General features: G+C 44.0%; 3 protein-coding genes across 5 annotated transcripts in view; all 3 read right to left on the reverse strand.

Annotated features, from left to right (window-relative positions):
* TBL3 (transducin beta like 3) lies at positions 1–23,719 on the reverse strand. 2 transcript variants are annotated; one of them, XM_073558411.1, is made up of 22 exons: positions 23,505–23,719; positions 12,414–12,465; positions 12,236–12,331; positions 12,006–12,053; positions 11,428–11,569; positions 10,274–10,358; positions 9,888–10,058; positions 9,717–9,792; positions 9,540–9,636; positions 8,391–8,599; positions 8,182–8,323; positions 7,145–7,203; positions 6,951–7,057; positions 6,658–6,802; positions 4,160–4,390; positions 3,989–4,059; positions 3,297–3,453; positions 3,054–3,112; positions 2,864–2,967; positions 1,178–1,249; positions 493–651; positions 1–416 (listed from the first exon to the last, which is right to left on the reverse strand). In XM_073558411.1, the coding sequence occupies exons 1-22, from the start codon at positions 23,606–23,608 to the stop codon at positions 256–258; spliced, it is 2,547 nt and encodes an 848-aa protein (XP_073414512.1). In that variant the 5' UTR covers positions 23,609–23,719; the 3' UTR covers positions 1–255. The 2 variants fall into 2 exon arrangements, with proteins under 2 accessions (XP_073414512.1, XP_073414513.1); XM_073558412.1 differs by lacking the exon at positions 23,505–23,719 and adding an exon at positions 12,953–13,172.
* The window catches only part of RNF151 (ring finger protein 151), a 19,862-nt gene continuing 8,652 nt past the window's right edge, over positions 16,492–27,701 (reverse strand). The window contains exons 3-4 of the mRNA XM_073558417.1: positions 20,660–20,756; positions 16,492–19,146 (exon numbers count right to left, since the gene is read on the reverse strand). Coding sequence (XP_073414518.1) covers positions 18,772–19,146; positions 20,660–20,756 — 472 coding nt within the window. The 3' untranslated portion in view covers positions 16,492–18,771. The remainder of the gene's footprint in view (positions 19,147–20,659; positions 20,757–27,701) is intronic.
* On the reverse strand, positions 24,081–27,662 carry LOC141069097 (uncharacterized). Of its 2 annotated transcripts, none has more exons than XM_073558414.1 (2): positions 26,748–27,662; positions 24,081–24,547 (listed from the first exon to the last, which is right to left on the reverse strand). In XM_073558414.1, exons 1-2 carry the CDS (start codon positions 27,658–27,660, stop codon positions 24,333–24,335), a joined length of 1,128 nt encoding a protein of 375 aa, XP_073414515.1. In that variant the 5' UTR covers positions 27,661–27,662; the 3' UTR covers positions 24,081–24,332. The 2 variants fall into 2 exon arrangements, with proteins under 2 accessions (XP_073414515.1, XP_073414514.1); XM_073558413.1 differs by having other exon boundaries at positions 24,081–26,897; positions 26,998–27,134.

Raw genomic sequence — 27,701 nt, forward strand, 5'->3', positions numbered from 1 at the left:
TAGATAAAATGTCTGTATTAAATATTCAAAATTAAGTGCCCCCCAAAAACGTTCATAGGAGGGGGCAGGCAGAAGTTTTAGGCCCTTTAAAAAAAAAAAAAATTTACATTGAACCAAAGAAACTGGAGCATGAAGCGTTTTTTTGGTAACTGCTCCACAAGCCATCCAGGATGGTGGATATGACCCCAGCAGGTCCGGGGGGAGGATTTTGGTAACTCCATACATGACTGTAGTCTCTGATGAATGATCCTGGCTTCAAGCCTTGCCATTTTCTTGCAAAGGAAGAGCAAGACAGGGCACAGGGACGGGCACGCTGTTCTTTTCCCCTGGCAGATCGGTCAGTCTCATATGCTGCCACATGAAGTCCACGAACATGGAAGCCTGCAGTAACCTCCCCATCCTCTGCATGTGGCGCTCTGGAAGAAAACAAGCAACGTCATGACAGCATGCAAGAGGCATTGCCTGTAACGTGTCAGTGGTCGCCGTCCTCACCTGTGTAGGGTATGAGCGCCTCAACGCTGCCCCTGATGCCGCTGTACTGCAGCAGGACCTCGGGGGTCTCGTGCCGCAGCAGGATGCTCAGCACACATTGGGCTTCGTGACAGTTGCGCGAGTTGGTGTTCCAGACGCTGCAGTATCTCAGGATGGACTCTGATGGGCAGACAAGGTCTTTATAGTATGATACATCTACAAACAGCTCCACCCCTGTCTTCAGGTTGTGTGTGGTATTTCAGCTCGGCCACATCACTTTAATGGAACTAAGCCGCAATTCCAGACACAACCTGTGGACAGGTGTGGCGCTGTTCGGGGGAAGACAGCAGACGATTTTCTAATGCAGGACAACACTTTTCAGGGCTGCGGGAGTGCTGCTGGGAAACAGAACACTTAGTAGCAGGTCTCTCTACAGATCACTGCTGATCTCTGGGGGCTTTAGAACAGAGATACTTTATGATCAGCTGATCATAACAGGAGGCTTCCAACTAGTAGGGTAAAGCGGAGGACCCCTTTAACATAGATGTGCATTTCTTTAAAAGAAAAAGGATATCAATGCCCCGCTGTTCTCAAAAGCATGATGCCCCAGTGATCCATGGCCAATGTACGGGGAACACATGGCTATGAGACCCCAAAACCAGACGGGTCCCTCAGACATACGATTTACAGCAATTATCCCAATTACCTTTCTGGTCTTGTCGCAGCCTCAGAATATTTTTCTCCAGGTCGTCCTTCCCTTGTGGTTCTTGCAAGATGGCTGAAGGCAGAAAATAGGATGGAAGATGAAAACAGATCAAACCTATCCCTTCAAACTACTAGTACAATTTAGCACAAAAGTGAACTGTGCTCCCGTTTCTTAAAGGGCCAGCACACCTAAAATCAGCAGTGTATTACGGAGAAAAGGCATGCATCAACTGTATCGATGTATGTAAATATATCTTTAAATGCAAAAACCTCAGTGACATTATCACTATGTCAAAAATAGGGTTTAGGGCTATAAGTAGCCACCCTAGTCAGGAAAACACCTGAAACACCCACTCCAATAGGTATACATGCAAAGAGAAAATATGAGTAACTAGGTGAATATAATGAAAATACGTCTTTATTAGTTAACATATGTATCACATAGTACAAAAATACAGAGAATAAAATGACACCACAGGATAGAAAAACAGAATAACCCGGGAAAAGCACCCAGCCACAAGATGTCAAGTAACACAGCAGTATATATAGAGTATAGCCACATCTATGTAAGTAACCAGTGTCTGCTAGTTCCCCATCTCCCCATTGGGAGATCACTGCGCCACATTATAGATCCAATATGATCACCTAGTGTGCACAAATAGGTTTCACGTGGCCAGTTTGAAGAGATATCTTACCAGATATACATGGAGGCTGAGTAGTAGTAGATATATTGTGCTGTGCCTATATATCTGTAGGCACAGCACAATAAGGCACAGTGGTCCCCCATTGTACAGGGGAATTCTAGCACAGCTCCAGCAATAAATCCTTGCTTAAACGGGTGGCTAAAGGCAAAATTGTGCAAGCAAACCCAGTGCTGAATCAGAGCGATGTTCCGTAATTTTCTAATGTGTGAGGGTCCCAGAAATCTGACCCCGATCATAAAAGTGATTTCATATCCTATAATAAAGACAAACCCCTTTAAAGGGGACTTGTCACTTGCCATAAAGATGTATTTTTTTTACCTGGTGTAAATGCTGATTGTCTCCTGAATCTGGCAATGTTTTTGTTTTTTTTCCTGCGCTTCTCCTTTCCTGAGATATGGCACCCTCTTTCCTGTATGTAATTCTAATCTGGAAGTTCAGTTGGGAGTGGTTCTAAGGATGCCCACGCCCACTTGGCTACAAATGCTGAATTTATATACAGGTGTGAAGGGTCATATCTCAGGAATGGAGAAACGCAGGAACAAAAGAAAAACATCGCTGGATTCAGGAGAACAGCGGCATTTACACCAGGTAATATAACATATATATCTATATAATTTTATAATATATATATATATATATATATATATATATATATATATATATATATATATATATATATATATATACACACACACACATTCATTGCAAATAACAGGTCTCCTTTAAGGGTTCTTTCAGAAGTATATATTGCTGGCCTATTCTCCAAACTGCAGGTGGATGTGCGACTGGTGAGAGTCTGATCCCATGGAAATTCAATTACTCAACACATTGAGAAACACGTCATCCATTAGCTACTTTTAAGTGGCTGACAAGAGAGATCAAAAATCGCATTTAACCATACAAAACAATTTGGGTTTAGGGCCATTAAGCCCTGGTGAACCCTCATCACTCAAAGGGTTAAAAATTGGCACTATGCTACCCACCTTTTATGACTCTGAGAACAGTATGAGGCTGGTCTAAGGAGATCGCTAGGCCCAAAGCCTTGAGGAATCTCTTCTCGTGTAGAAGATTCGACAGTTCCTGTTGTCTTGGAAGAAAAAAAAACACAAGGTAATTAGGATCATGGCCAATAGGAGACCGGCATATAATAAGCAGGACTATTATAAGACTCACTGCAAGATTTCATTCTCCTGCTTTGCCTGCTCCTCTGCCAGCTCTACCTCCGTGACGTCCTGCACAGAAACGAAAAAAAGGGTGACCACGTGAGAGCTCAGTCCGCCATAGGCAAAGACTTTAAATGGGCGGAATATGGTAATTTAGATTATACGTCCACTTAAAGGGTGTTCCAATAGTGCAGCAGGATGGGGCTTAGAAAGTCACACGATTTGCTATGTGAGGGGTAAGATGTCTGCTCACCTTCCACAGGACAATGCTGGAATCTGCTGATCCAGTCACCACAGCGCTGTCCAGTCGGTTCCTATGAAGCCCCCAGACTTTATCCTCATGACCGTCCAGTGTCTTAACGCACTCATTAGTTTTAATGGTCCAAAGTTTCAGCAGACCATCGGAGCCACTGAACAATGAAGGGTTAAAGGGTTATTCAACATTTTTATAAATGGGAATGGTCGGATAGAGCTCGTAAATACAAGCACTTTTGCAATTTACGGCTTGTTAAAATTTTCAGCCACTCTCGAAATATTAACACTTTTCTTTTGTTTATAGCTCATTGCCTTGGAGACCGACCACTGCTGCTAGAGAGCAGAACATGCACAATGCTCATCAGCGCTTTTCTATTGAGCTTTTAAGCACCGTTTTGAAACTGGCTGGACCACGCTGCTACCTCCTAATCCCGGTCAGCTTGAGCACAGTGCTTACAAGCTAGACAGCAACGGTGGTCGGTCTCCTAGGTAACAACCTGTAAACAAAAAAGAAAAAATGTGTTAATATCTCAAGAATGGCTGCAAATTCTAATCTGCGGTAAATGACAAATGTGCTTATTTTAACAAGTAGAATCTGATAATATCCGCATCTGAAAATGGAAATAATCCCTTTAAATCTAAGTATATGGTGAAGGAGGAGCACGAGCAGAGAGACGGCTCAGCGATTACCTTGTCAACAGCTGGGTGCCACGACTCACGAATACCATCTTCAGTACAGAGGCGTCGTGACCCTCAAAGGTCTGCGGGAGGGGAAATGAAGGGAGGGTAACATACAGTATAATGAAAATATATTGTACTCATGCTGGCAGTTGTACTACTCTGTATAGAGGAGGACATCACCTTTAAGCAGCTGAAGTCATGAAGACCCCAAACTTTGACGGTTCCATCTGCAGATGAAGTGCCTACAACTTGGTCCACAGGTGAGAACTGCACGCACCACACGCCTCGCTTGTGTCCCCTGAAGACGCCCATAAGAGAGAGATCGGTCGACGACCAGAGCTTGGCGGTTTTATCTTGAGACCCAGAGACGATCAGCTTGTCGTTGGGAGAGACCGCAACGCTGTTAATATCCTGGAGGAGGAAAAGGGGGATCATATAAAATGTACACAATACATAGAGTTTGGACTTGCGGTTTGAAGGACAGGGCAGAGTTGAGAGTTACTCCGAGGCAGCGGATTTCAGGTGTGGGAGAGAGTGTGATGCCATTAACAAAATAGATAGGTCGGGTAGGGGAGATACGCGAGATGGAGAAAAGATGATGAGTTCGGTTTTGTCTACATTGAGTTTTAGGAAGCGAGAGGTGAAGGAGGATATGACTGATGGATACTCCGGAATTATGGGCAGCAGAGATGGGACATCTGGGCCAGAGTGTTAGATATGAGTGTCATCCGGATACAGGTGGTACTGGAAGCCATGGGAATTTATGAGTTGTCCTAGTCCAAGGGTATAGATGGAAAAAAATAGGGGCCCCAGGACAGAGCCTTGACTGTCTCCAACAGAGAGAGGGCGGGATGAAGAGGTAGTGTGGGAGTTGGAAACCCTAAATGTGCGGTCAGAAAGGCAATCCAGGACACGGAAAGGTCTTTGGTGCCTAGGGAAGAAATAATCTATAGCAGTAGGCAGTGGTCGACTGTGTCGAAGGCAGAAGACAGGTCGAGAAGGAGGAGGATGGAGAACTGTCTGTTAGCTTTGGCTGTAAATCATTAGTAATTTTGGTCAGGCCAGTTTCGGTGGAGTGGTGGGGGCGGAAGCCAGATTGGAGGTTGTCAAAGAGAGAGTTAGATGAGAGGTTGGAGGAAAGTTGAGCATGGACATGCTGTTCAAGGAGTTTGGAAGCAAACGGGAGCAGTTATATGGGGCGATAGTTGAGCAGAGCAGTTGGGTGAAGGTTAGTTTTTTGCGGATGGGTGTGACGGTGGCATGTTTTGAAGGCAGAGGGGAAGGTACCAGAAGATAGCGATAGGTTGAAGAGATGGGTTAGGGCTGGAATGAGCGTGTTCGTGAGGTTGTGGAGCAGATGGGAAGAGATGGGGTCAAGTGCACAGGTGGTGATATATGACTTGGAAAGGAGGTGACTAAGCTCTCCTTCAGTGATGTTGGAGAGGGAGGTTAATAGGGAAAGGCAGAGGTCTGGTATATGGAGCGGTTGAGGTAGTAGAACAATAAATGTTTGCCTTGTTTGGTCGATCTTATTCTGGAAGTAGGTGGCAAAGTCCTCGGCAGAGATGAGGGGAGTTGGAGGTGGCAGTGGTGGGCGGAGGAGAGTTGAATGTGCTGAGCAGTTGTTTTGGGTTGTAGGATAATGAAGATACAAGGTTTGTGAAATAGGTCTGTTTAGCAGAGGTGAGGGCTAATTTGAAGGCAAGTATAGCTTGCTTGAAAGCAGTGAAGTCGTCTGGCAGGCGTGTTTTCTTCCAATGCAGCTCCTCGACTCTGGATGCTTGTGGAACGTTTTTGGTGAGATTGTTGTGCCAGGGATGCCTTTTGATTTGTCTCACTTTGCCATGCATGAGAGGAGCGACTGAGTCTATAGCTGATGTGAGGTTGTCGTTTCTGTGAATGTCTAGGTGTGCGAGGTTTCTGTGAGGATGTGCTAGTGGCTGGACATGGGGGGCGGGTGAGGAGGACAAGGATGAGAAGGTGAGTGGTCAGATAGGGGAAGGGAGAGGTTGTGAGATTAGATAGGGAACAGAGGCGAGTGAAGATGAGGTCTAGTGTATGTCCGTCTGTATGAGTGGCTGTGGAGGACCACTGAGTAAGTCCAAAGGATGAGGTAATGGACAGGAGTTTTGAGGCTGATGGCTGGCGTGTGTCCGTAGGGATATTAAAGTCACCCATGATGATGGTGGCGATGTCTGATAGGGAATTTAGATTGTGAGCCCCATCGGGGACAGTGATGATAATGTGTGCAAACTGTAAAGCGCTGCGGAATATGTTAGCGCTATATAAAAATAAAGATTGTTATTATTATAGTATATATGTACAGCTAGTATAACCCGGGTATCTCCTGTGTATAATTATATACGTACAGCTGGTATAACCTGGGCATCTCCTGTATAATATTATACATGTACAGCCGCTATAACCTAGGTATATCCTGTATATAATTATATATGTACAGCTGGTATAACCTGGGCATCTCCTGTATAATATTATATATGTACAGCTGCTATAACCTATGTATATCCTGTATATAATTATATATGTAGAGCTGGTATAACCTGGGCATCTCCTGTATATAATTATATATGTACAGCTGGTATAACATGGGCATCTCCTTTATATAATTATATATGTACAGCTGGTATAACTTGGGCATCATCTCAGCCCTATCTTACCTTCTCATGCCCCTTCTCGGTCACGCTAGCGTACAGACTCTCCAGTTCAGGGGTCTGGCCTTTGGACTCTGTCACGGTCTCAGGAAGCGTCCAGCGCTTTAGTGTGAAATCTTGGCTTCCGCTCACAATAAAGGAATTTTTCAATCTAATAGAAAGATAGAAGCTGAAGGCGACACTGGTCTGTCCATGATGCCACGTCTACTGCGGCTTAGGAGGGATGAACTGCAACACTGCTGTCTGCACTAAGATCAGCGGCGCCTGCAGTTTGTTAGCCGCTCATCCATCCTTCCTACCTGGAGCAGGCGATTGCCCCCACACCATTGGTGTGACCTCCGCCCATGGCGACACAATGCACCCGTCCGGTGGCTTTATTCATCCTCCAGATCCTGACTGTTCGATCCTATAAGAAAGTGCAAATTGAGCAAAGCACATGGAGGTCACCTGCTGGAGCGGCTCATATTTTAACACATTTTTTGGATAGTAGTACCTTGGCAGAGCTGGCAAACATGAGGCCTTTCTTAAATACATCAAGGGCAAGAACAGTCTCTAAAAAAAATAAATAAAATAATAATAATGATAAATAAAATTGAGAAAAATACTGCCACCTTGTGGCTAATGTTGGTATTGCTCTTAGGCTAAAACGACACGATAACTTTAAAGGAAAAAAAAAATTAGGCTACTCTGTAAATAATTTTGATTAAAAATCTACAGTTTGGTGCACACAGTTTCTCCAAAGATTAATGTGTCTCCAAGATTTCTCCCTCCCCAATAGGTTTACAAGATTTGACATAAGGAGGGGAGTGACGTAACTTCATGATCAGCCCAAATATATATATACTTTTTTTTTGGGGGGTGTGTGTGCGTGTGTGTGTGTGTGGGGGGGGGGGGGGACGACAAAGAAATCATCTTTACAATTAGATTTTGTTAAAATTTTTTGATCGTTTGGTATTTATATGACTTTTTTTTCTCCATAATTCAAAATGAGTTAACTGAGGATCTATTGGTGAGCTCATTCTGAAAGCAGTTCGTCACTATTTTTTCAGCCCTCCTTCTATGTGGTCTGTGGTCATCAATCCACCCAGAAGACCTCAGAAATAAAAGGGTTACAAACTCCTGGGAGATCTAGCTCACCGACAGATTCTCAGTAGAGTTGAGCAAATCGATTGGTGCATACATGCCTGGCATTAAGCACCACTGTACCTATGCCACACTGCTCCACCAGGTACATTGCTGGTCTCTGTAGCTCCTGTTTTTTCACGACAGGCATGTGACCACTGCGGCAATGACTAGCCGCAGCAGTGACTGACGACAGTGGTCACATGTCCATATGACTAGAACAGGATGTCCAGAAACAGGCTCTGTACTCCTCACTTGAGATTGGCTGCAGCCGTCACATGCACATTCAGACTGGATTAAAAACAATAAAAATCTGCAGAGAATGTGGATGAAAATCTGCAGCAGAATTTTGGGGGATGCTTTTGTATTGTGAAGTGTTTGCAGACATTTGCACCGTGCACAACGTACCCGAGTGGCCGTACAGGATCTGGCAGTTCGATGTTTCCAGCTCAAAGACTTTTATTTGGGGGCTGTTTGTAGCCACAACGATGTGGGAGTCAGAGGGACCCAAGAATTTCACATCCAGAACCTCGTCGTTATATCCTGCAAACTGAGGGTGAGAATGTTAGGAGGCGGCAAAGATCACGGGAAAGCGGGTCCGAATGTACGAGACAAACCTGCTTCTTTAGCTGTAGGTTGTGGAGGTCGTACATGATAATACTGTGCTCCGCGTTCACCGTCACCACCTCCTCCTGGTTAGGCAGAAGCAGGCAGTGGGTCAGGCTGTGCTCATCCCCCTCTTCTTCCGAGGCTTTCTTACTGGTGTGAGGCGATGGCTGAGTGTATAAACACCTGGATGTGGCTGCATCCCACACCTGCAGTATACCTGGCAAATAGAGATGTAGCCCAGAATCAGTACAGAAAACAGTAATGTATGTACACAGTGACTGCACCAGCAGAATAGTGAGTGCAGCTCTGGAGGATAATACAGGCTGTAACTCAGGATCAGTAATGTAATGTATGTACACTGACTGCACCAGCAGAATAGTGAGTGCAGCTCTGGAGTATAATACAGGATGTAACTCAGGATCAGTAATGTAATGTATGTACACAGTGACTGCATCAGCAGAATAGTGAGTGCAGCTCTGGAGGATAATACAGGCTGTAACTCAGGATCAGTAATGTAATGTATGTACACTGACTGCACCAGCAGAATAGTGAGTGCAGCTCTGGAGTCTAATACAGGATGTAACTCAGGATCAGTAATGTAATGTATGTACACAGTGACTGCATCAGCAGAATAGTGAGAGCAGCTCTGGAGTATAATACAGGATCAGTAATGTATTGTATGTACACAGTGACTGCACCAGCAGAATAGTGAGTGCAGCTCTGGAGTATAATACAGGAGGTAACTCAGGATCAGTAATGTAATGTATGTACACAGTGACTGCCCCAGCAGAATAGTGAGTGCAGCTCTGGGGTATAATACAGGAGGTAACTCAGGATCAGTAATGTAATGTATGTACACAGTGACTGCACCAGCAGAATAGTGAATGCAGCTCTGGAGTATAATACAGGATGTAACTCAGGATCAGTAATGTATGTACACAGTGACTGCACCAGCAGAATAGTGAGTGCAGCTCTGGAGTATAATACAGGATGTAAGTCAGGATCAGTACAGGATCAGTAATGTATGTGAATAGCGAGTGCGACTTTTTCAAGATATGTTTTTGGCTGAGAATGAGAGATGCTCATACAATAACCAACACTGCCCAGCTGTGTGTCTCTGATGCATACATTCCCTGTAATTCCACCTTCTGTCTTACCTTTACTGCCAGCTGTGATGAAGAGAAGAGACTTTGTGTCCTGATCTCTGCCGATCAGATTGGGGGCATTGGGGAGGAGCAGGACGACCTCCACACACTGTTGAGAAAAAAAAAATACATTTGTTTCTCGTGTATCTAATGTCCACAATGACAATCAAAGATTGAGTGATCACCGACCTCGTACACGGGAACTGTCCTCTTGGGGGTCTTAGTCACCAGGTCCCACACGGTGCAGATCTTATCACGACCTGAGCTACAGACAAGAAGCGATCGCAATAACTGATCATCCCTGGGGTGTACAAACTTCTAGGAGAGCACTGGCATTGTGCAATTACAGTAGGGCCCTACCTGATCATGGTGTCCCCATCAGCGGAGAAGCACAAGGAGGTGACGGCGCTATAATGATTTTCCAACAGACACAGACACTTGCTGGACTTCAGATCCCAGATACGAATCTTATAATCCATGGAGGAGGAGAAGAGCTGCAACCGGGACATCTCAGGATGAAACTGCACCAGACTAAAAAGAAAGACATGCATGAAAGACGGCAATACCAGAACGAATCACTGAGCGGCGGCGTTTAAGGAGAAGAGCAGTCGCGCCTTTCTAATCTCTTACCACCCTTTCAAATATTGTACTACCTAAAATACTAAACAGAGAGTTTACTGCTGCAATAGATGCTAAAACCAATGTCGACGGCAGTGTACCCCCTAAACTAGGCATATAAAACTTACTGGACCACGCCGGAGGAGCCCTTCAGGTTGTGGGTGCAGTACTGCTTCAGCACATCCCAGATCTTGATTGTGCTGTCACAGCCACCTACAGGTAGAGAAGGGTAATACAGTTATATGTAGCTGCACAGCATCAGCAGCCAGACATATGTAATGATCGCAACAAGCACAAAAATACAAGAAAACAATAAATATTCTAATCAGTATTCTGCAATACGGAAGCTTTGCTCTTAATTTACATCTGACAGTGGTAGAACTAAGCCACATATTAGAGAATCGATCCGTAGCACCCTGGTCCAGTGGCCAGGTCAGTAGTTTGTGGCCACAAGACAGCAGTCCTGTGATCTGCCTCCCCAGCTCCTTTTTTCTGATGAGCAGGTCTGGAATCATGCTGCACCAGTAAAGTCGCCGGGAAGGCCGATCACAGGACTCCGGACCCGCAGCCACTGACTGTGTACCTGGCAATCTGGACCAGGGTGATACAGATGGATTCATTGATATCCATCACCTTTTCTTTTAATCTATCTTATTCAAAGTGCTGTTAACAACTTTTAGAGGTTTACTTTACAGCAATAAACAATAGACTGGAGAGGACTCATTGACTTCAATGGGAAAGTGTTGGGGGCATTCTCTTTGACCTAAGCAAGGAGGGGGCTGATGAGATGAACTATGACAATTGACCACTATGAATAGTGGAACCTGTGTAATATATCACTTTTTAGCAGTCTCATCACCATCAAAGGTAGGCAACATACATATATAAATACTGTGTATATGTATGTTACCGGCCTGTGCCGATAATGCGACTGCTGAAAAAGTGATATACTACACAGGATCCATCATTCACATCACGGTTCAGCAGTCTCATCATCACAGGCAGGTAAAGTACATGCATATAGTGTGTGCGCGCGCTACCTGCCTGTGATGATAATGTGACTGCTGAAAAGTGATCTCTACAGAACAGGAAGTGTCAGTCTACTGAGAATCAGAGTAAAAACTGCAAGTATTCAGGATATGTTTAATAAAGACAGAGAGATGGAAAATAAAACTAAAACATAAAATCACACCATACATTTTTTTAAACAAATTATACAGATTTGTATTGTCTTTTTAAAGTAATGGTAGCTATGATCAGAAAAGAAACGGGGGAGTCTTACCTGTAGCCAGCAATGTAGAGGTAGAGTCGAAGGCCATGCTGGAGACTGGTGCGGTGTGGATAGCCTTCCAGGTCCGAGTGCATGCTCCCGTCTGCCACTGCCATTGTTTTAGTAGCAAAGCACGGCTGCTGGTCACCAGGATCTACAGGGAAAACAGAACTTAAAGGGTATGTCCACCTTTGCAACCACTTTCAATTAATTGCTCCGATACATCCAAAATAAAGAAATAGTACAGATAATCCTGATTAATAAACCGCTACCGTTTTGGGTCTACATCTCTTATACAGACCTGTCACCATAGTAACAGACTACAAACAAACCCTGTGCAGTCTGACCACAATTATATCCATATGTCCCCGGCTTTGTGGCGACCTCCTGAATGTAGAAACAAAGGAGCAGCGTTTACTGCAGAATCAGACTACAGTGAACTTGATTGTAGACTGTAGATATGGAAACAAAGGTTTGCACAGGAGCTGTATACACAAAATGGTAGGATTTATAAACTTATGCTTACCAATACTAATAGCAAAAGGTCTTATTTTTTCTGTTGCGAAGAGGCCACTTGATATTATAGTTACCTCATCATCTGGGCTGAGTATAAAACTCGTGATGTCTTCCTGATCATCCTAGGATACAAAAAAAGATGTATAGCTTAGTGAAATGGCGCTCTGTATAGGATGGTATCAGATGGGTGAAGCCTCAATCTCCCCTCCTGGCACTGACTGGAGGAGTCACATGCTCCTGTTATTGCCCCCGAGGTCCCCATTACCTCCTATGGGGAAGATTTTTAGGACGGCAGGTCCCCTACCTGTTCTATAGTTCGGGTGATGACCCCGGTGGCGATCTCCAGGACATTCAGCTTATTACCGCATATACATAACAGGTGGGTCCCATCCTTAGTGATCTGTCAGAAAAAAATAAATCATCATCAGATCCTGGCGGCCTCTGACATCATGGACGTCGATCTGGAGACATCTGCTGAATACCTGAATTTTGCCTCTTTTATAGAACGGCTCAATCTTCTTCTCCACGACATAACTGGAAAATATAGACAATGAGTTATAGCGTATCCACCAGCCAGCGATCCAGTCTGCAAGCCAAAATTCATCTAGGGGGTCTCGCCTGGGGGGGGGGGGGGGGGGGTGTCTAAACTGGCAAGAAAAAAAATAACTACTCCCCTTTACATGTTACACCGATCCTGGCGACATCCTGCTCACGCCGCTGCAGGGCTGGTTACCACAGAGGTCTGGCGCAGTAACGCACCCTGCCCAGTGTGAACAGCGCACGCTCAGGATCAGCCACTGAATGGAAACACCAAGGCCTCCAGGCACTGACAGCAAGCAGGGATCTGGATGGATGATTTATAGAAGCTATACATACACTCAGTCAGCCCCATTAATGTTAAATATCAATGTAGAGAATATTACATAGAACTGTGATGTGGTGGCGCAGCTGGGACTTGTAGTACCACTACTACTATACGCAGGAATGGGCAAAGTACCGGAAACAAACCACCCCGCCTTACTTGGTCTTAAACTGCACAGCAGGAGCCGCCATGTCCTTTTTCTACCCGGTCTTCCACCCTCTGCTCAGCACCATATAGCAGAAACACACGCGGACAGCAACATCACATGCGTTCCGTACAGAGCACCACACTTCCGGCGCCATCATTCTACGTCATCCGCGGGGCAGGAAGTCCCACAGGCGCCATCTTGCTCCACCCAAAGCTGTCCCTATTCTCACGGGCGCCATCTTGCTGCACCCAAAGCTGCCTATATTTTAAAGGCACCGAGTAAAGTTATGTACCGATTACTTTTATAGGGTGTGGTGGTGGTAAAGGTCCAGCAAGGCAGAGTTGTACACTTTTGTTTTACACATCAACGTTAAGTAAGTCAATGTTTGCCCATATGTTAGTCTGCCTTATATTTATATGATAGGGCTAGGCCCTGTGATATACTCCATCGTCCTTACATCAACACCTTGACTGCTGTACTGAGTAATCAATTTCTTCATCATCAAGTCTTACTAGTGTTACCCAACCGCCAGCTGTTGCAAAACTACAATTCCCAGCATGTCATGGCAGCCTGCAGTAGTTAGTTGCAGTTTGAAAATGAAAGGACACTACTAATAAGCAGCTTGTAACATGCTGCATCTCTTCGTCCAGCGGGTTGGCTTTTTTTGTAGCTTAAGCCTTTTCAACCTAAACGATCCAGGGTTGTTTAAAGTTATTTTATATTGCAAAAATATAACCATATTTTATGTGGTTTTGTTTAACCTCCAAGAGCCTGACGTATCCTGAGCATTATAGAGTCATTCATATCTTCATAATTATCCCATTGTCAGATAGACCTTGTAAATACAAGTCATTTTTCAATTTACTACTTTTTTAAAATATTCTACCGTTCTTGAGATAATAACATTTTTGTTTATAGCTTGTTGCCTAGGAGACAGACCACCACTGCTAGACGGCAGCACATGCACAGCGCTTACAACAGGCGGGGAATCTTTTATCTACCAAGGGCCATTTGGATATTTATACCATCCATTGGGGGTCGTACAAATTGCGTCCTGCCCAACGTACGTCCTGACGCTAGCTCTGATGTCAGAACGTAATCTTTCATTGCACGCGCCTTAGCGTTCAGAAGTGAACGCGGTGTGTTCGTGCTCACAGAGCAAGAAAAAAAAAATGAATGGGCCCCGCAGCCATCAAAATACAACTGCCAGCCCATGCGCCGCGGTTACCGAGTACCTGCCCAGGGAACGGATAAAAGACCATTGAGGGCCTGATGTTCCCCACCCCTGGCGTGCAAACCCTTTTAGGTTGATCTTGCGATCACTGTTTTGAAGCTGGCACTCATTATTACCTCCTAATGCTGGCCAACATTAGCGCACTGTTTACAAACTAGACAGTCGCTCATAATCTCAGAAAAATCCTTCTTTAATTTAATTGAACCTTAAAACATGGATGCAGGATAATGCAGCTACAAAGATGCACGACAGCTGTTTTGCGCACAATGGAGCTTCAACAGACTCAATGAAGCACTATTGCGCCAGAAATGGCAATCGTCCATCTTTTTACCTGCAATATCCTGAATCCATGTTTTAAGGTTCATTGAAAAAAAGAAGAATTTTTATGGGATTGTATAGAGCCCTGCTTTTTATTACATACTGTCTTGTTAGCTGTGTAATGCAATTATGGCTGATGGAGCATGGGAAAGCGTCCTGTCTAAAGGGCCTTTTACACATAGCGAGATCGCTAAAGCATCACCGATTTTGTGACGCAACAGCGATAGCGCTAGCGATCTCACTACTACGTGTGATCCAATTGATATATGGCGTATCAAGAAAAAAAAAAAAGCAGAATTACTATTTTTTGGATACTGCAATAGTGCAATAAAAGGTGATAAAAAAAAATGAGCACTCCCCTAGCCCCAGATCCCGATTATTGGAAACAGCAATACAAGCAAAACATTTTTTTTTTTTTTGACAAATTTCTGAATATTTCTTCATCATGTAAAAAACAAAACACAAATATATGTTTTTCCAGGTCAGTAACAATTGTGGGACTGCATTTTTTTTTCTTTTGCAATTTCAATGCACTTGGAACGTTTTTTCCCCACTTTCCAGTGCATCACATGATAAGATGAAAAGTACAACCTGACCTGCAAAAAAAAAAACCAACAACAAGCCCTCATACGGCTATGAGGACAGCAAAATAAAACAAAGAAACGGAGGACAAACGAACATGGAAAAAAAAAAAAAGAAATTGGTTAAGGCTATGTGCCCACGTAGCGTTTTAAACCGGACACTCAAAACCGGACTCCTTCCCAGAAAACGCGCTTTTTTTCCGCGCGATTTTACCGGGATTATGTTCGCGATTTTCGTGTGCGAAATTCAAGCACTTTCCAAGCGTTTTGAAGCATCGCTTGGAAAGTGATTGACAGGTTGGTCACACTCGTCAAACATAGTGTTTGACAAGTGTGACCAGGTTTTTACTATTGAGGCCGCCTATGCGGCCTCAATAGTAAAAGATAGAATATTAAAAATGATTAAAAAAAATCGGGGTATATTCACCTTCCGACGTCCCGCGCAGTCTCAGCGGCGCTCCCGTTCCCAGTAATGCCTTGCGAGACCTGTGATGACGTTGGTCTCGCGTTGCTATAGCGATCTCACGAGACCGCTAGAGTCACGCGAGACTACGTCATCACAGGGCCTTGCCGCAAGGCATTACTGGGAACGGGAGCGCCGCTGAGACTGCGCGGGACGTCGGAAGGTGAATATACCCCGATTTTTTATTTTTTTACAGGGGTATGGTACCCAGGGCCTGGAGGACAGTCTCCTCTCCTCCACACCGTGGGTACCAACCGCACATGAGACGCTTAACTTCGCGCATGGTGGGCATAGCCACATGCGGGAAGTAAGCGATTCTCATGCATTCCTAGAGGTGCGGAATCGCGGCAATTCTTTGCGATTCCGCAAAAAGAATGAGCATGCTGTGTTTTTTTCCACAATGCGATTCCGCCGCGGAAAAAAGCGCAGCATTAGTACAGCATGTGCGGAATGCCATAGGAATGCATGGTGTGGGTTCTGTACGAGTTTTTTTTAACCATTTCCGCACCAAAAATCGCGGCAAAAACGCTTAAAAGTCGCATCGTGGGCACACAGCCTAAAGGCTGTAGAAGAGGAAATATTGAATAGTTGCACACATCCTGGGGGACCTTTGTGGACCTGAAAGGTTCCCTATGCCACATAAACACACCACTGGGGGCCCATAGCCGTCCCAAATTTACCTTGACTGCCCCCAAATTTCTAGAAACAGTCCCAATAAATTTGGGTATATCCTGGTCACTGAATTTGTTTAATTCCTGTCATTCCCACCTTCTTTTGTTCCGACTCTATTTTACCAAGCGAGTGGTTGGCAAATATGAAGGACTTGGAAGGAGATGGATAGCCCTATATATAACTTGTAGTTTAATATATATATATATATATATATATATATATATATATATATATATATATATATATATATATATATATATACAAAAAAACAAACAAATAATGCACAGTGCAAATAGAAAACTGTATTTATTAAGAAAACAGTTCATTAATATAAATGTTCCAAATTCCAGCATTTATGACAATTTTCCTCTCGTTGTAAAAGAAAGATTTGTAGGATTTAAATAAAGTTTATTGAAGTTCTGCCATTTTCACATCTATGAATCTCTCTGCTGCCCATAGCAACCAATCGCAGCAGAGCTTTCATTTTGTATTCTGCTCTTCAGAAGTGAAACCTGTGCTGTGATTGGTAACCGCAAGAAGCAGTAACTACTCTGACCCAGTCCATGCCGCTGAGGGTTTTTTTTGTCAAGCTTTTAGTTTTGAGTTGTGGCAAAACGAATACATAAAAGTACATTAGATATTAGATAATGGCGGAACTATTCATTACACAGCATATGCGTCATATTAACAAAAAGGAAATTAATAAAAAAAAAAAAAAAAGCAAAAGTCCAGTCTCAGAGATTATTTATATATATATATATATATATATATATATATATATATATATATATATATATATATATATATATTCTCCTCTCCTGCATCAGTTCATCAGTGAAAGGGGATTGCCATCTCCAAGATCCTATCCCAATATGTAGTAAGTGTAATAATAATAGCAAATACCTGCAATTAGAAATGTAGTATAGTTCTTCTGATTAGCTGTTTTACTTACCCCATGAGCAGGGCATTGCAGTAGCGTAGGTATCCATGGTTACTACCGCTAACAGCTAATTGTCACTATATGGCCGGGATCACACGTGAGAAATACGGCCGAGTCTCGCATGTTAATAATCAGCACTGTCGCCGGCACTTGGATCGGAGCATTCGGCCACATAGTAATACATGCAGCCGCACGCTCTGCTCCCGAGTGCCAGGTATTAACATGCAAGACTCGGCTGTGTTTCTCACATGTGTGATCCCAGCCTATAAGTGGTCATAACCATGGATAAGAAAGCTATTACAATGCCCTGCACATGGGGAAAGTGACATAGCTAATCTGAAGAACTATACTAATCTCTAATTGGAGGCATTCGCTATGATTATTATTATTATACCTATTACATATTGGGATAGGATCTTCGAGATGGAAATACCTCTTTTAAGGCTGTGTTAACATCTCGTGGCCACAAGGGTAGCAAAAACGTGCATTGTTTCACGGCAATTTTATAAAATAATGGCATAAAAAGGTTTTAAATTGATTTTTTATTCTTACACATACACACACACATACACAGCATTAAGTTTGTAGCAGATACCACATGGAATCCTCCTCAAAGAACTGACGTAATTTTTTTTTTTTTCCCCATGGATTATTTTGCAAAATTTCATTGGGGGTGGGGAGGAAGAAAAAAAAAAAAAAAAATCTTATGAACAGCAGCATAGAATTTCCAATGAAATATATAGGAAGCGTAATAAAAGTGGATTTTAGGCAGTTTAGGGGGAGAATTCTGGAAGGGATCTACAGTAAAATCCTCCTAATAAAAAACTATCTACAAGACCGGATCTGCTCCAAAATTCTCATCAAAATCAGCTTCAAAATGCCCTCCTTATTCCTTCAATGCAAATCAACTTTGCTGTTCACAAGCTTTTTGAGCATTTTTTTCTAATGAGGTCTTGAAAAACGCTGCAAAACATAGTGTGGGAAACAGGGTGGGTTCTTTTGAAGACAGAAACAAAATCTGATGTGTTTTTTTCAAGAGGAATTCACTTCAGGAAATTTCTAGTTTTTTTTTTTCTGGAGGTGTTTTGAAGAAGATTTTGAAGCTTTTTTTTTGTCTTTTTTCTCCACCCTGTGTTCTGCAGCTTCTGGACCTGCCAATGTCAAGTTCTGAGAGGATTCCATGAGGATAGGACAGTCTTTTTTCCCAGAGGGCATTTTCAAAACGTTCTTGGTAAAAGCAAAAAAAACAAAAAAAACTTCAAAAGTGTATTTTCTACTGGAGTGAACAGTGAGATTATGCAAAGCGTATTAGAAACCTTTTATGAGACAGGATTTTGGATTAGATCCGCTTAGAAACGCTAGCCAAGTGCTTTGTTATACAGTCGTATGGGGCCATTCATGGCCTAGTAACTGCTGTGCAGTCAGAGGATCCCAGTGCTCGGACCCCCAGCGACCTAAGATTTTATCATGTCCTGTGTGATAATGGGATTATGGGGGTGGAACAAGAACCCAAAATATAGAGGGTCCCTATGTCAAGCACAGCTCTGCAGCGGGCAGACACGGGTTGTCGGTTCTGTCCAGAGCGCTCCTTTACGGTATGCTAGCACATGGCAGTGCTGCGGTTACTCCGCTTCCTCGGTGCTCGCCAGGACTACACTAAGCAGCTGTATCTGTCGGCTCATCTGCGAGGAGAGACTCTCCATCCTCCGCGCCTTCTGGCGCAGCTTGCGCAGCTGTCTGTTGTAGGTCTCTTTTAGTTCCATGTAGCAGTTATGCTCGTCTCGGTTTGCGGGGGTCAGCAGCGCTCCGCACCCCATGTGACACATCTCGCTCCAAAACTCACAGCTTTGGCTGTGGTCACCTATGTCTTTCCTCATCACCTGGGCAGGACACCCATCATTGGTGCAGGCCACCAGTCCGAAAGCGCACGACTCTGCGTGTTCCTCGCTCCTCAGCAGAGGGAAGAGGGCTGGGCAGCCATTCTGCTCATTAGGACACTGATAATCAAGACAGATACATTATGTCAGAGACCTTAAAGTGGATTTATCACTAGGTATAAATTATGCATTTTTACATGTTGTAAAGTCCGCTGTTCTCCTGAATCCGGCGAGGATTTGCTTTTCTTCTTGCGCCTCTCCGTTCCAGAGATAAAGCCTTTTCTTCCTTGTATATATCTAGTATTTAGCCAACTGGGTGTGGTCCTTAGGAAGATGCCCACAGAGAAGAGTTGGAATCATTCAGGGAAGAAACCGCTGCATCTCTAGAACGGAGAGGAGCAGAAACAAAAGAAAAAAAAACGGATTCAGGAGAATGGCAGCATATACACCAGATTAATTTTTATTTTTCATATTTATGGTAAGGGTTTAAAGTGGTAGCACAAAATTAAAGAACAAATCATGGCTACTTTCCTTCATTCAAAGACAGCGCTAAACCTGTTTGCAGTCTAAGGGTGTGTGCAAACCTGTTTGCAGTCTAAGGGTGTGTGCACACAGTGCGGATTGTCCTGCGGATTTTTCCGCGCGGATTTGGCTAAATCCACAGGTAAAATGACCTGCAGATTTACCTGCGGATTTTGTGCAGAATTTGTGCGGATTTCCCCTGCGTTTTGACAACTGCGGATTCCTGTAATGGAGCAGGTGTCAAACCGCTGCGGAATCCTTACAAAGAATTGACATGCTGCTGATTTAAATCCACAGCTAATCCGCAGCGTTTTTCGTTTTTCATTGATTATAATGGTACTGTATCCGCAGGGCCAAATCCGCTGCGGATCTGCAGTAGAATCCGCACCGTGTGCACACACCCTCAGAAAACTCACTTCAATGGAGCCGCAATACCAGACACAATCCGTGGACAGGAGTGGCGCTGTTTCTGAAAGAAATCCAAAATGCTTTGTTTCATTTCACTGTCATTTTGAAGAACTCTGCTATCAGTAATTATCCTTTCTAAGGGTGTGTGCACACGTTGCGGATTGTGCTGCGGATCCACAGTGGAATTGGCCCTGCGGATCCGCAGCAGTTTCTGCTGCGTTGTACAGCACCCTTTTAGTCTATGGGAAATGAAATCCGCAGTGCCCACAGTGCAGTATTTTCCGTGCGGATTTGCTGCGGTTTCAAATCCGCAGCATGTCACTTCTTTGTGCGGATTCCGCTGTGGTTTGGCACCTGCTCCATTGTACAGGTGTCAAACCGCAGGGGAAAACCGCAGGCTAATCCGCAGTTCTTTTGACCTGCAGATTTTGCAAAATCCGCAGCACAATCTGCAACGTGTGCACGCACCCTTACACCCAATCGGAAAGTCCCACTTGCTGGCAGTCACATTAAAAGGGCCATTTCAGGCATTTTGAAATTTTTTTTGGCTAATCACAATATTTTTTTTTTGCACAGATGTACACCACTCCCCCAAAGTGATATTTCTATGTCTTTTACGTACGACATTTAAGTGATTGAAGGGAGGGGGACACAATCATCCTCATCACATCACAAAAATCTATGGCCGCCTTATCTCCTTTACCTTGACTTGCAGACTGTTGATTTTCCTCTTCAGCTTATGCATCTGTATATAGTGTTTACCCCTCACTTCAGTTCTACAGCATGGACAGGTCTGCTGTCTGGGAAAAGCAAGTATAATCAAACAAGGGCTAATGAAGATGACCGTATTTTAAAGTCTGTGGGAAACATCAACAAACTGCCATTTATGGAGCCGATTTTCAGATATCCATCATAGGAAGCTCCAAGAAGCTGCAATTGACGGAGCTGGTATTTTTAACCTATTTAAACCTTTAAATCCATACTAATATCCTATTATGTTTAAGATACACTGTATTTAAAATTGGAGTTGCTAAAATAACATGTCCTCAATAAAATATCATGTCCTCACTATATCTGAAACTGAACCTGTCAAAGACTGAACTCCTGGTGTTTCCTCCCTCTACTAATGTACCTATACCCGACATTGCTATTTCTGTGTGTGGTTCCACTATTACTCCCCAGCAACATGCCCGCTGTCTTGGGGTCATACTTGATTCCGAGCTTTCCTTTGCCCCCCACATTCGATCACTGGCTCGCTCTTGTCATCTGCACCTCAAAAACATTTCTAGAATTCGACCTTTTCTTACTTTTGACTCTGCAAAAACTCTTACTGTTTCTCTTATTCATTCTCGTCTCGACTATTGTAACTCTCTTCTAATCGGTCTCCCTCTTACCAAACTCTCCCCTCTCCAATCTGTCTTGAATGCTGCAGCCAGGATCATATTCCTCACCAATCGTTACACCGATGCCTCTACCTTGTGCCAGTCATTACACTGGCTACCCATCCACTCCAGAATTCAGTATAAACTTATTACCCTCACCCACACAGCCCTCCATGGCTCAGCACCACCCTACATCTCCTCCCTTGTTTCAGTATATCACCCTACCCGTGCCCTCCGTTCTGCTGATGACCTGAGGTTAGTATCCTCAATAGTCGGAACCTCCCACTCCCGTCTCCAAGACTTTACACGTGCCGCGCCAATTCTTTGGAATGCACTTCCCAGGTCAATACGATTAGTCCCCAATCCCCACAATTTTAAGCGTGTCCTGAAAACGCATTTATTCAGACTGGCCTATCGCCTCAACACATTAACCTAACCTATCCCTGTGTGGCAGAGCCAAAAGTTTTACCATAACCAGGTTCCCAGCATCATGTTCCCACATGCTTTATGCATCCATTAGCCCTCTGTGTCTGTACTGTTACACACTTATCATTATGGCTGGTCCATACAATCAGGGCAACTGTTACCACCCACCTTTCGTGTCTACCTCTTTCCTCATAGACTGTAAGCTTGCGAGCAGGGCCCTCATTCCTCTTGGTATTTGTTATAATCTACTGTATGTGATTATTGTTATGCTGTAATGTCTATTGTCTGTACAAATCCCCTCTGAAATGTAAAGTGCTGCGGAATATGTCGGCGCTATAAAAATAAAATGTATTATTATTATTATTATTAAATAACCAGAAAAAACATAGATGTCCATAAATTAAGTGGTGTGTAAGAATGAGAAATTACAAAGGGGAAAAAGTATTGAACATATGAAGAAAAAGGTGCAAAAAGCCATGGAAAGTCCTGACACCATCTGAAATCTATCAGTAATTAGAAAGCACTATTGCCACTTAATGAAATATCTACTGATTCAACTGATGACCTATAAAAGTGTCTCATCAACAAGGTGCCACAAAATAAATATAGTGTGTAAAACCAGTGAGCTCTCTCAAGACCTTCACAGCCTTATTGTTACAAAAAATACTCATGGCATTGATTTACAGAAGAATTTCTTATTTACTGAAGGTCCCAGTGAGCACTAGTGGGGTCATAATCCGTAAGTAGAAAAACATCATTTCACTATAAAGTGCAAAACCAATAACTTCAAAGAAAACTACACTGCTCAAAAAAATAAAAGGAACACTTAACACAATGTAACTCCAAGTCAATCACACTTCTGTGAAATCAAACTGTCCACTTAGGAAGTAACACTAATTGACAATTTCACATTCTGTTGTGCAAATGGAATAGACAACAGATGGAAGTTATTGGCAATTATCAAGACACCCTCAATAAAGGAGTGGTTCTGCAGGTGGGGACCACAGACCACATCTCAGTACCAATGCTTTCTGGCTGATGTTTTGGTCACTTTTGAATGTTGGTTGTGCTTTCATAATCGTGGTAGCATGAGACGGACTCTACAACCCACACAAGAGTATATGATAATGCCCAGTATCAGAGAACGAGACAAGGCGGTGACCATGGTCCAAAAACGCCTTGTGCATGGATTACCACTCCATATGCTAATCTTAAAAAGGAGAAAACGGAGTAACGGATACAAAATATATGCAAAAGTATAAATGTTATTAATACTCACATCAAGTGCTGACAAGTATACAAGTTGACTAAAATAGGGGGGATAAGCCCCAATGATACAACAATCAGGACAGACAAGGACAGGGTAAATAAAATGATACCAGTGCTCGAAATCTACATGGCACAACGTTCAGTCAGCCCATGGGCATTGCACATAACAGACATGTGTCTAATGGTAAAAGATAGTCAAATATGGCATACTCAATTAAATGTGTATTGTACATAGTTGTACATGTCCAGAGCGCCAAAAAAAAAAAAAACCATCCAGAGGGGTCAATGTGCAAGTCCAATGGACACTGAACATAAATGAATCAATGACATGTGGAAGGATTCTTACATAGTAAATAACATATGTATCAACATATCAAAACTGCGCAATTGTGCCAGAGAGAACCCGGGAGACGACCCGCCCAGCGGTCCAAATGACCGAAGTGTGGAAACAAGTAAAGTCAGGCTGCTTACCGGGGAGCAGAGGAGGTGAAGGCCCATGCAACGACACCCGACGTACGTTTCGCGCCCGCCACAGGCGCTTTATCAAGGGAGTGTTGACTGAGGTGAACCACCATGTTTTTATGCAGAAAGACCTCCCACTTGAAAGCGGTCACATGGGGCAGGTCTACCAACCAAAGGCAGCGGACAGAGCATGCGCAGTGCAGCTCACTCAAACCAGGAAGTGATCAATAGTATGGTCACAAAAAAAAAAAAAAATATGGCGGGACAAAACCGCACTCATATAAAAACTAGATAGCATCGTTACCCTAGACGCCTGCGCAGTGTATTGCGTTGACAAAAAGTGTCAGAGCTCAATGAATGATAAAGATGTAATCAGACCATAATAGCGGCGCATACTCAGTGCAACACCTCAGTCCTCCAGGAGATGGGGCAGGCGTCACGCGTCAGGGAAAACAGAGGGAATTTAACCCCGTGTATAACCTGAGGCGGGCAGACGCCCAAACCCATATCGGAGCAACGGGTGAGCGCAGGTATGCGCACTAAGGTCACAGCATAAAGAATCAGGAGAAGAAAATTAAGTAAAAAATAAAAAATAAATAATAAACCAAGACAGACCATGGAGGAAATACAGTAAAGATAGTGACATCAATCATAATTGGGGCAAACAATATAAACACATTATATGATAGTGTATGCTACCAAAAATCCAGAGCACCAGTAAGGATTGTAAAGGCACACAATAAGGTTGATGCAACAGTCCAGAAAATTTTTTTTTTTTTTTTTTTTTTCTTTTCCCCTTCTCTCCTTCTCTTTCCCCCTTCTTCCTTTCTCTTCTTCTTATATAGTAATAGACGAGTGACCCGAACACGATGGAGTGTCCGCATTCTCCATAATATCAATATGCCGTGAAACGATGATGAAGGTAGATATTCTTTCCAGATCCAACAGATAATAAACGCAGGCGTGGGTACGGACATCCAGAATAGAGGGGTCCACACCACACAATGGTACCAGTGAGTCCACATGTAGCCAACACAGAAAACACAGGGAAACTAAAAAAATATATAAAAAGACAAAAAGTTAAAATCATACAAACCGAATGTTGATAGGGCCTAAAAAAATGAAACAATGGTGAGTGCAGCGGAGACAGCAGAAGCTATAAAAATGAGGAGAAACTCAGAGATTCGTTAAGTCCTTTGGGGGTCATAGTATCCAGGGCGACGATCCACTTAGCCTCTCTCTGGGCCAACGCCTTTTTGTAATTTCCAGCTCGGATTCCCAAGTGTACACATTCAATACCTCTTACCATGAAGGACCCCGGGTCACAATCATGGGAGGATCTGAAGTGACGTGGGATGGTCTTAAGGGTAGTAGGATCGACCACTGTCTTGGCCGCCCGAATGTCCCTAACATGCTCACGAACTCTCACACGTAATTCTCTTGATGTGAGGCCCACATATATCAGTGGGCACCCACATGTCGCGTAGTATATGACATTAGTACTACTGCAGGAAATGTGTTGTTTGATGTGAAAATCTTTTTCACCATCGGAGGACTGAAAGGAGGAGCAGCGAAGGACATTCGGGCAGGCAACACAGTGGCCGCAAGGAAAACACCCCCGAGTTGGACCAGTAGATCCAAAGGGGTTCGTTGTCGTCGCGATGTAATGGCTCTTGACCAAAAAATCCCTCAAGTTTCTACATCTTCTTGAAGTCATCAGAGGACGATCACCGATAACCTGGCCCAGAGATGGCTCCGAGCCAAGAATTGCCCAGTGTTTGGCCAAAATGCTCCTCATGTGTTCCCATTCATGATTGAAGGTAGAGATGAAACGTATTGGGGCAGATCCACCTGACTTAGCAGATCTCCCAGTATTATCACGCCTCGGATAAAGCAAGTCCCTACGGGCAGTAGCCCTGGCTCTACTGTAACCCTTTCGTATGCTCCTGTTACTATATCCCCGGTTGCGAAAACGAGTCTGTAGGTCCCTAGCTTGCCTTTCAAAACCATCCTCGGTGGAGCAGATCCGCCTCATCCTGAGGAACTGACCGACAGGAACGGCCCTGATGGTAGAGGTGTTATGTGCGGACTCGGCATGGAGTAAAGAGTTGACAGAAGTGGGCTTCCTGTACACGTCAGTCTGGATCCGGCGTGTATCGTCGATCTCCAGTGTGACGTCCAGGAAGTCAATAGTTTTAAGATCATATTTAAATGTCAATCTAATGTTAAAAGTATTAGCATTGAGCCATGCCATGAAGTCCCCGAGCTGCTGCAGTGTCCCGTCCCAAAAAAATAAAACATCATCGATATAGCGGTGCCAGCACAGCACATGGGAAGCGGCCGGCGCGCCCTCGTCGCCAAAGATGGATCTCTCCCAGGCACCCAAGAAGAGATTAGCGTACGAGGGCGCACAGGCCGCGCCCATCGCCGTGCCGCACCGCTGACGATAGAATTGATCTTTGAATACAAAAAAATTGTGGGTAAGGACAAACTGCAGCAGCTCAAGGAGTAGTCCACACATCGGGCCGTCCAGGTCGGACATCCCCAGGAAGAGGCGGACCGCATCCAAACCGAGGGTATGGTCAATACATGTATAAAGGGACTCTACGTCCGCGGTCACCAGAAAGGTATGACCGTCCACAAGGACGCCGTCAACCCGCGTGAGGACGTCCGTTGTGTCTTTAATGTAAGATGGTAATGATTCAACCAGTGGTTTGAGGTAGAAGTCAAGAAATTTACATACTGGGTCGCAGAGCCCTTCAATACCAGACACAATCGGACGGCCAGGCGGCTCGACGGCGTCCTTGTGGATCTTAGGCAAGAGATAGAAGGTGGGTGTCTTTGGGGTTCGGACCATCAGCCCCTCAAAGACCGTTTTGGTTATAATACCCCCCTCCAAAGCTCGAACAAGAATACGCTGAAGGGAGAGCGAGAAGGAGGCAGTCGGGTTATAGGATAACCTTTCGTAAGTATTACGGTTTCTCAATTGCCTATGTGCCTCACGTTCATACATATGTGTAGGCCATACCACGATATTCCCCCCCTTGTCAGCAGGTTTGAAAACCACCCCCGAAAGTGATTGTAATTCGGAGATAGCCTTCCGCTGTCTCCATGTGAGGTTGTCAAATTTACGTCTAGATGGTAATTTTCTGAAATCCTCTGCGACTAGTTTTGTAAAAATGTCGATGGCGGGACTGAGAGACAGGGGGGGGAATCTCGTGGATTTCGGCAAAACGTGTGGAGGAAACTTACTCCTACTTGGTGGTGTCTGCTCATCGAGAAGATCCTCCAAAACTCGAAGTGCCTCCATCTCACTCTCCGTCAACGACTCCTGAGAGATATTCTTATGGTGTAGCTTGCGTAATAGTAGCTTTCTGGAGAACAGGTGAAGATCCTTCAGTGCTACAAAAAAGTTAAAAGGATTAGTGGGGGAGAAAGTCAGTCCACGACTCAAAACCTCCAACTGGGGTTGTGTAAGAGCATGTGTTGAGAGGTTAACTACCTGAAGGCCACCAGCTGAGTAATCAGTAAAATTGCGTCCGGTGTATGTCTTCTTTCTGGCAGATTGCCGTGTAACCACACGTTTAGTTACGGGGTCAGAGCTGGAGCTGAGGGTACCACCTGGATGAGACAGCTGCACCGATGCCTCGTCGTCAACAGAAACAGTGGATTTAATAGATGTAGATCTAGATCGAGAACGTGACATACTCCTATATAACTGTCTGGATCTATCAGGAGGATGGCGCCATCTGTACACATGGGCCGTTAATTTATCCTGTATATCTCGTTTGAGTTTCTTCGTCTTGGTTGCTTGTGTTTCTTGGGCCCATTTTTGGAGGTCAACATCAAGTTCATCGTTAAACTTTTTGAGTGATTCCCCAGTTAAGCCTTTTTGTAAATCCAATTGAATAATTTCGATCTCACTCTCGAGAAGAGTAAGCGTTTTTTTATTTTGTGTTTTCAATAGGTCCAAAAAACCCATAGAACATACATTGGCCAACTCCTCCCACTTGGCTTTGAAATCATCATCCTGAATGGGGAAAGAGGGGAAGACCTGGATACGCAGACCCCTAGGGATAAGATTATTCTGAATATATTTGTCAAGAAATTCATGGTTCCACCATATGCGTGTGCGTTTCCTGAGCAGATCTCTGAATTTCAACATAGCTGCTTGATTTTAACTTTTTGTCTTTTTATATATTTTTT

The sequence above is a fragment of the Dendrobates tinctorius genome, unplaced genomic scaffold (genome assembly GCF_039654945.1).
Source record: "Dendrobates tinctorius isolate UK_male_01 unplaced genomic scaffold, ASM3965494v1 ptg000257l, whole genome shotgun sequence".
NCBI classification, from domain to species: domain Eukaryota; kingdom Metazoa; phylum Chordata; class Amphibia; order Anura; family Dendrobatidae; genus Dendrobates; species Dendrobates tinctorius.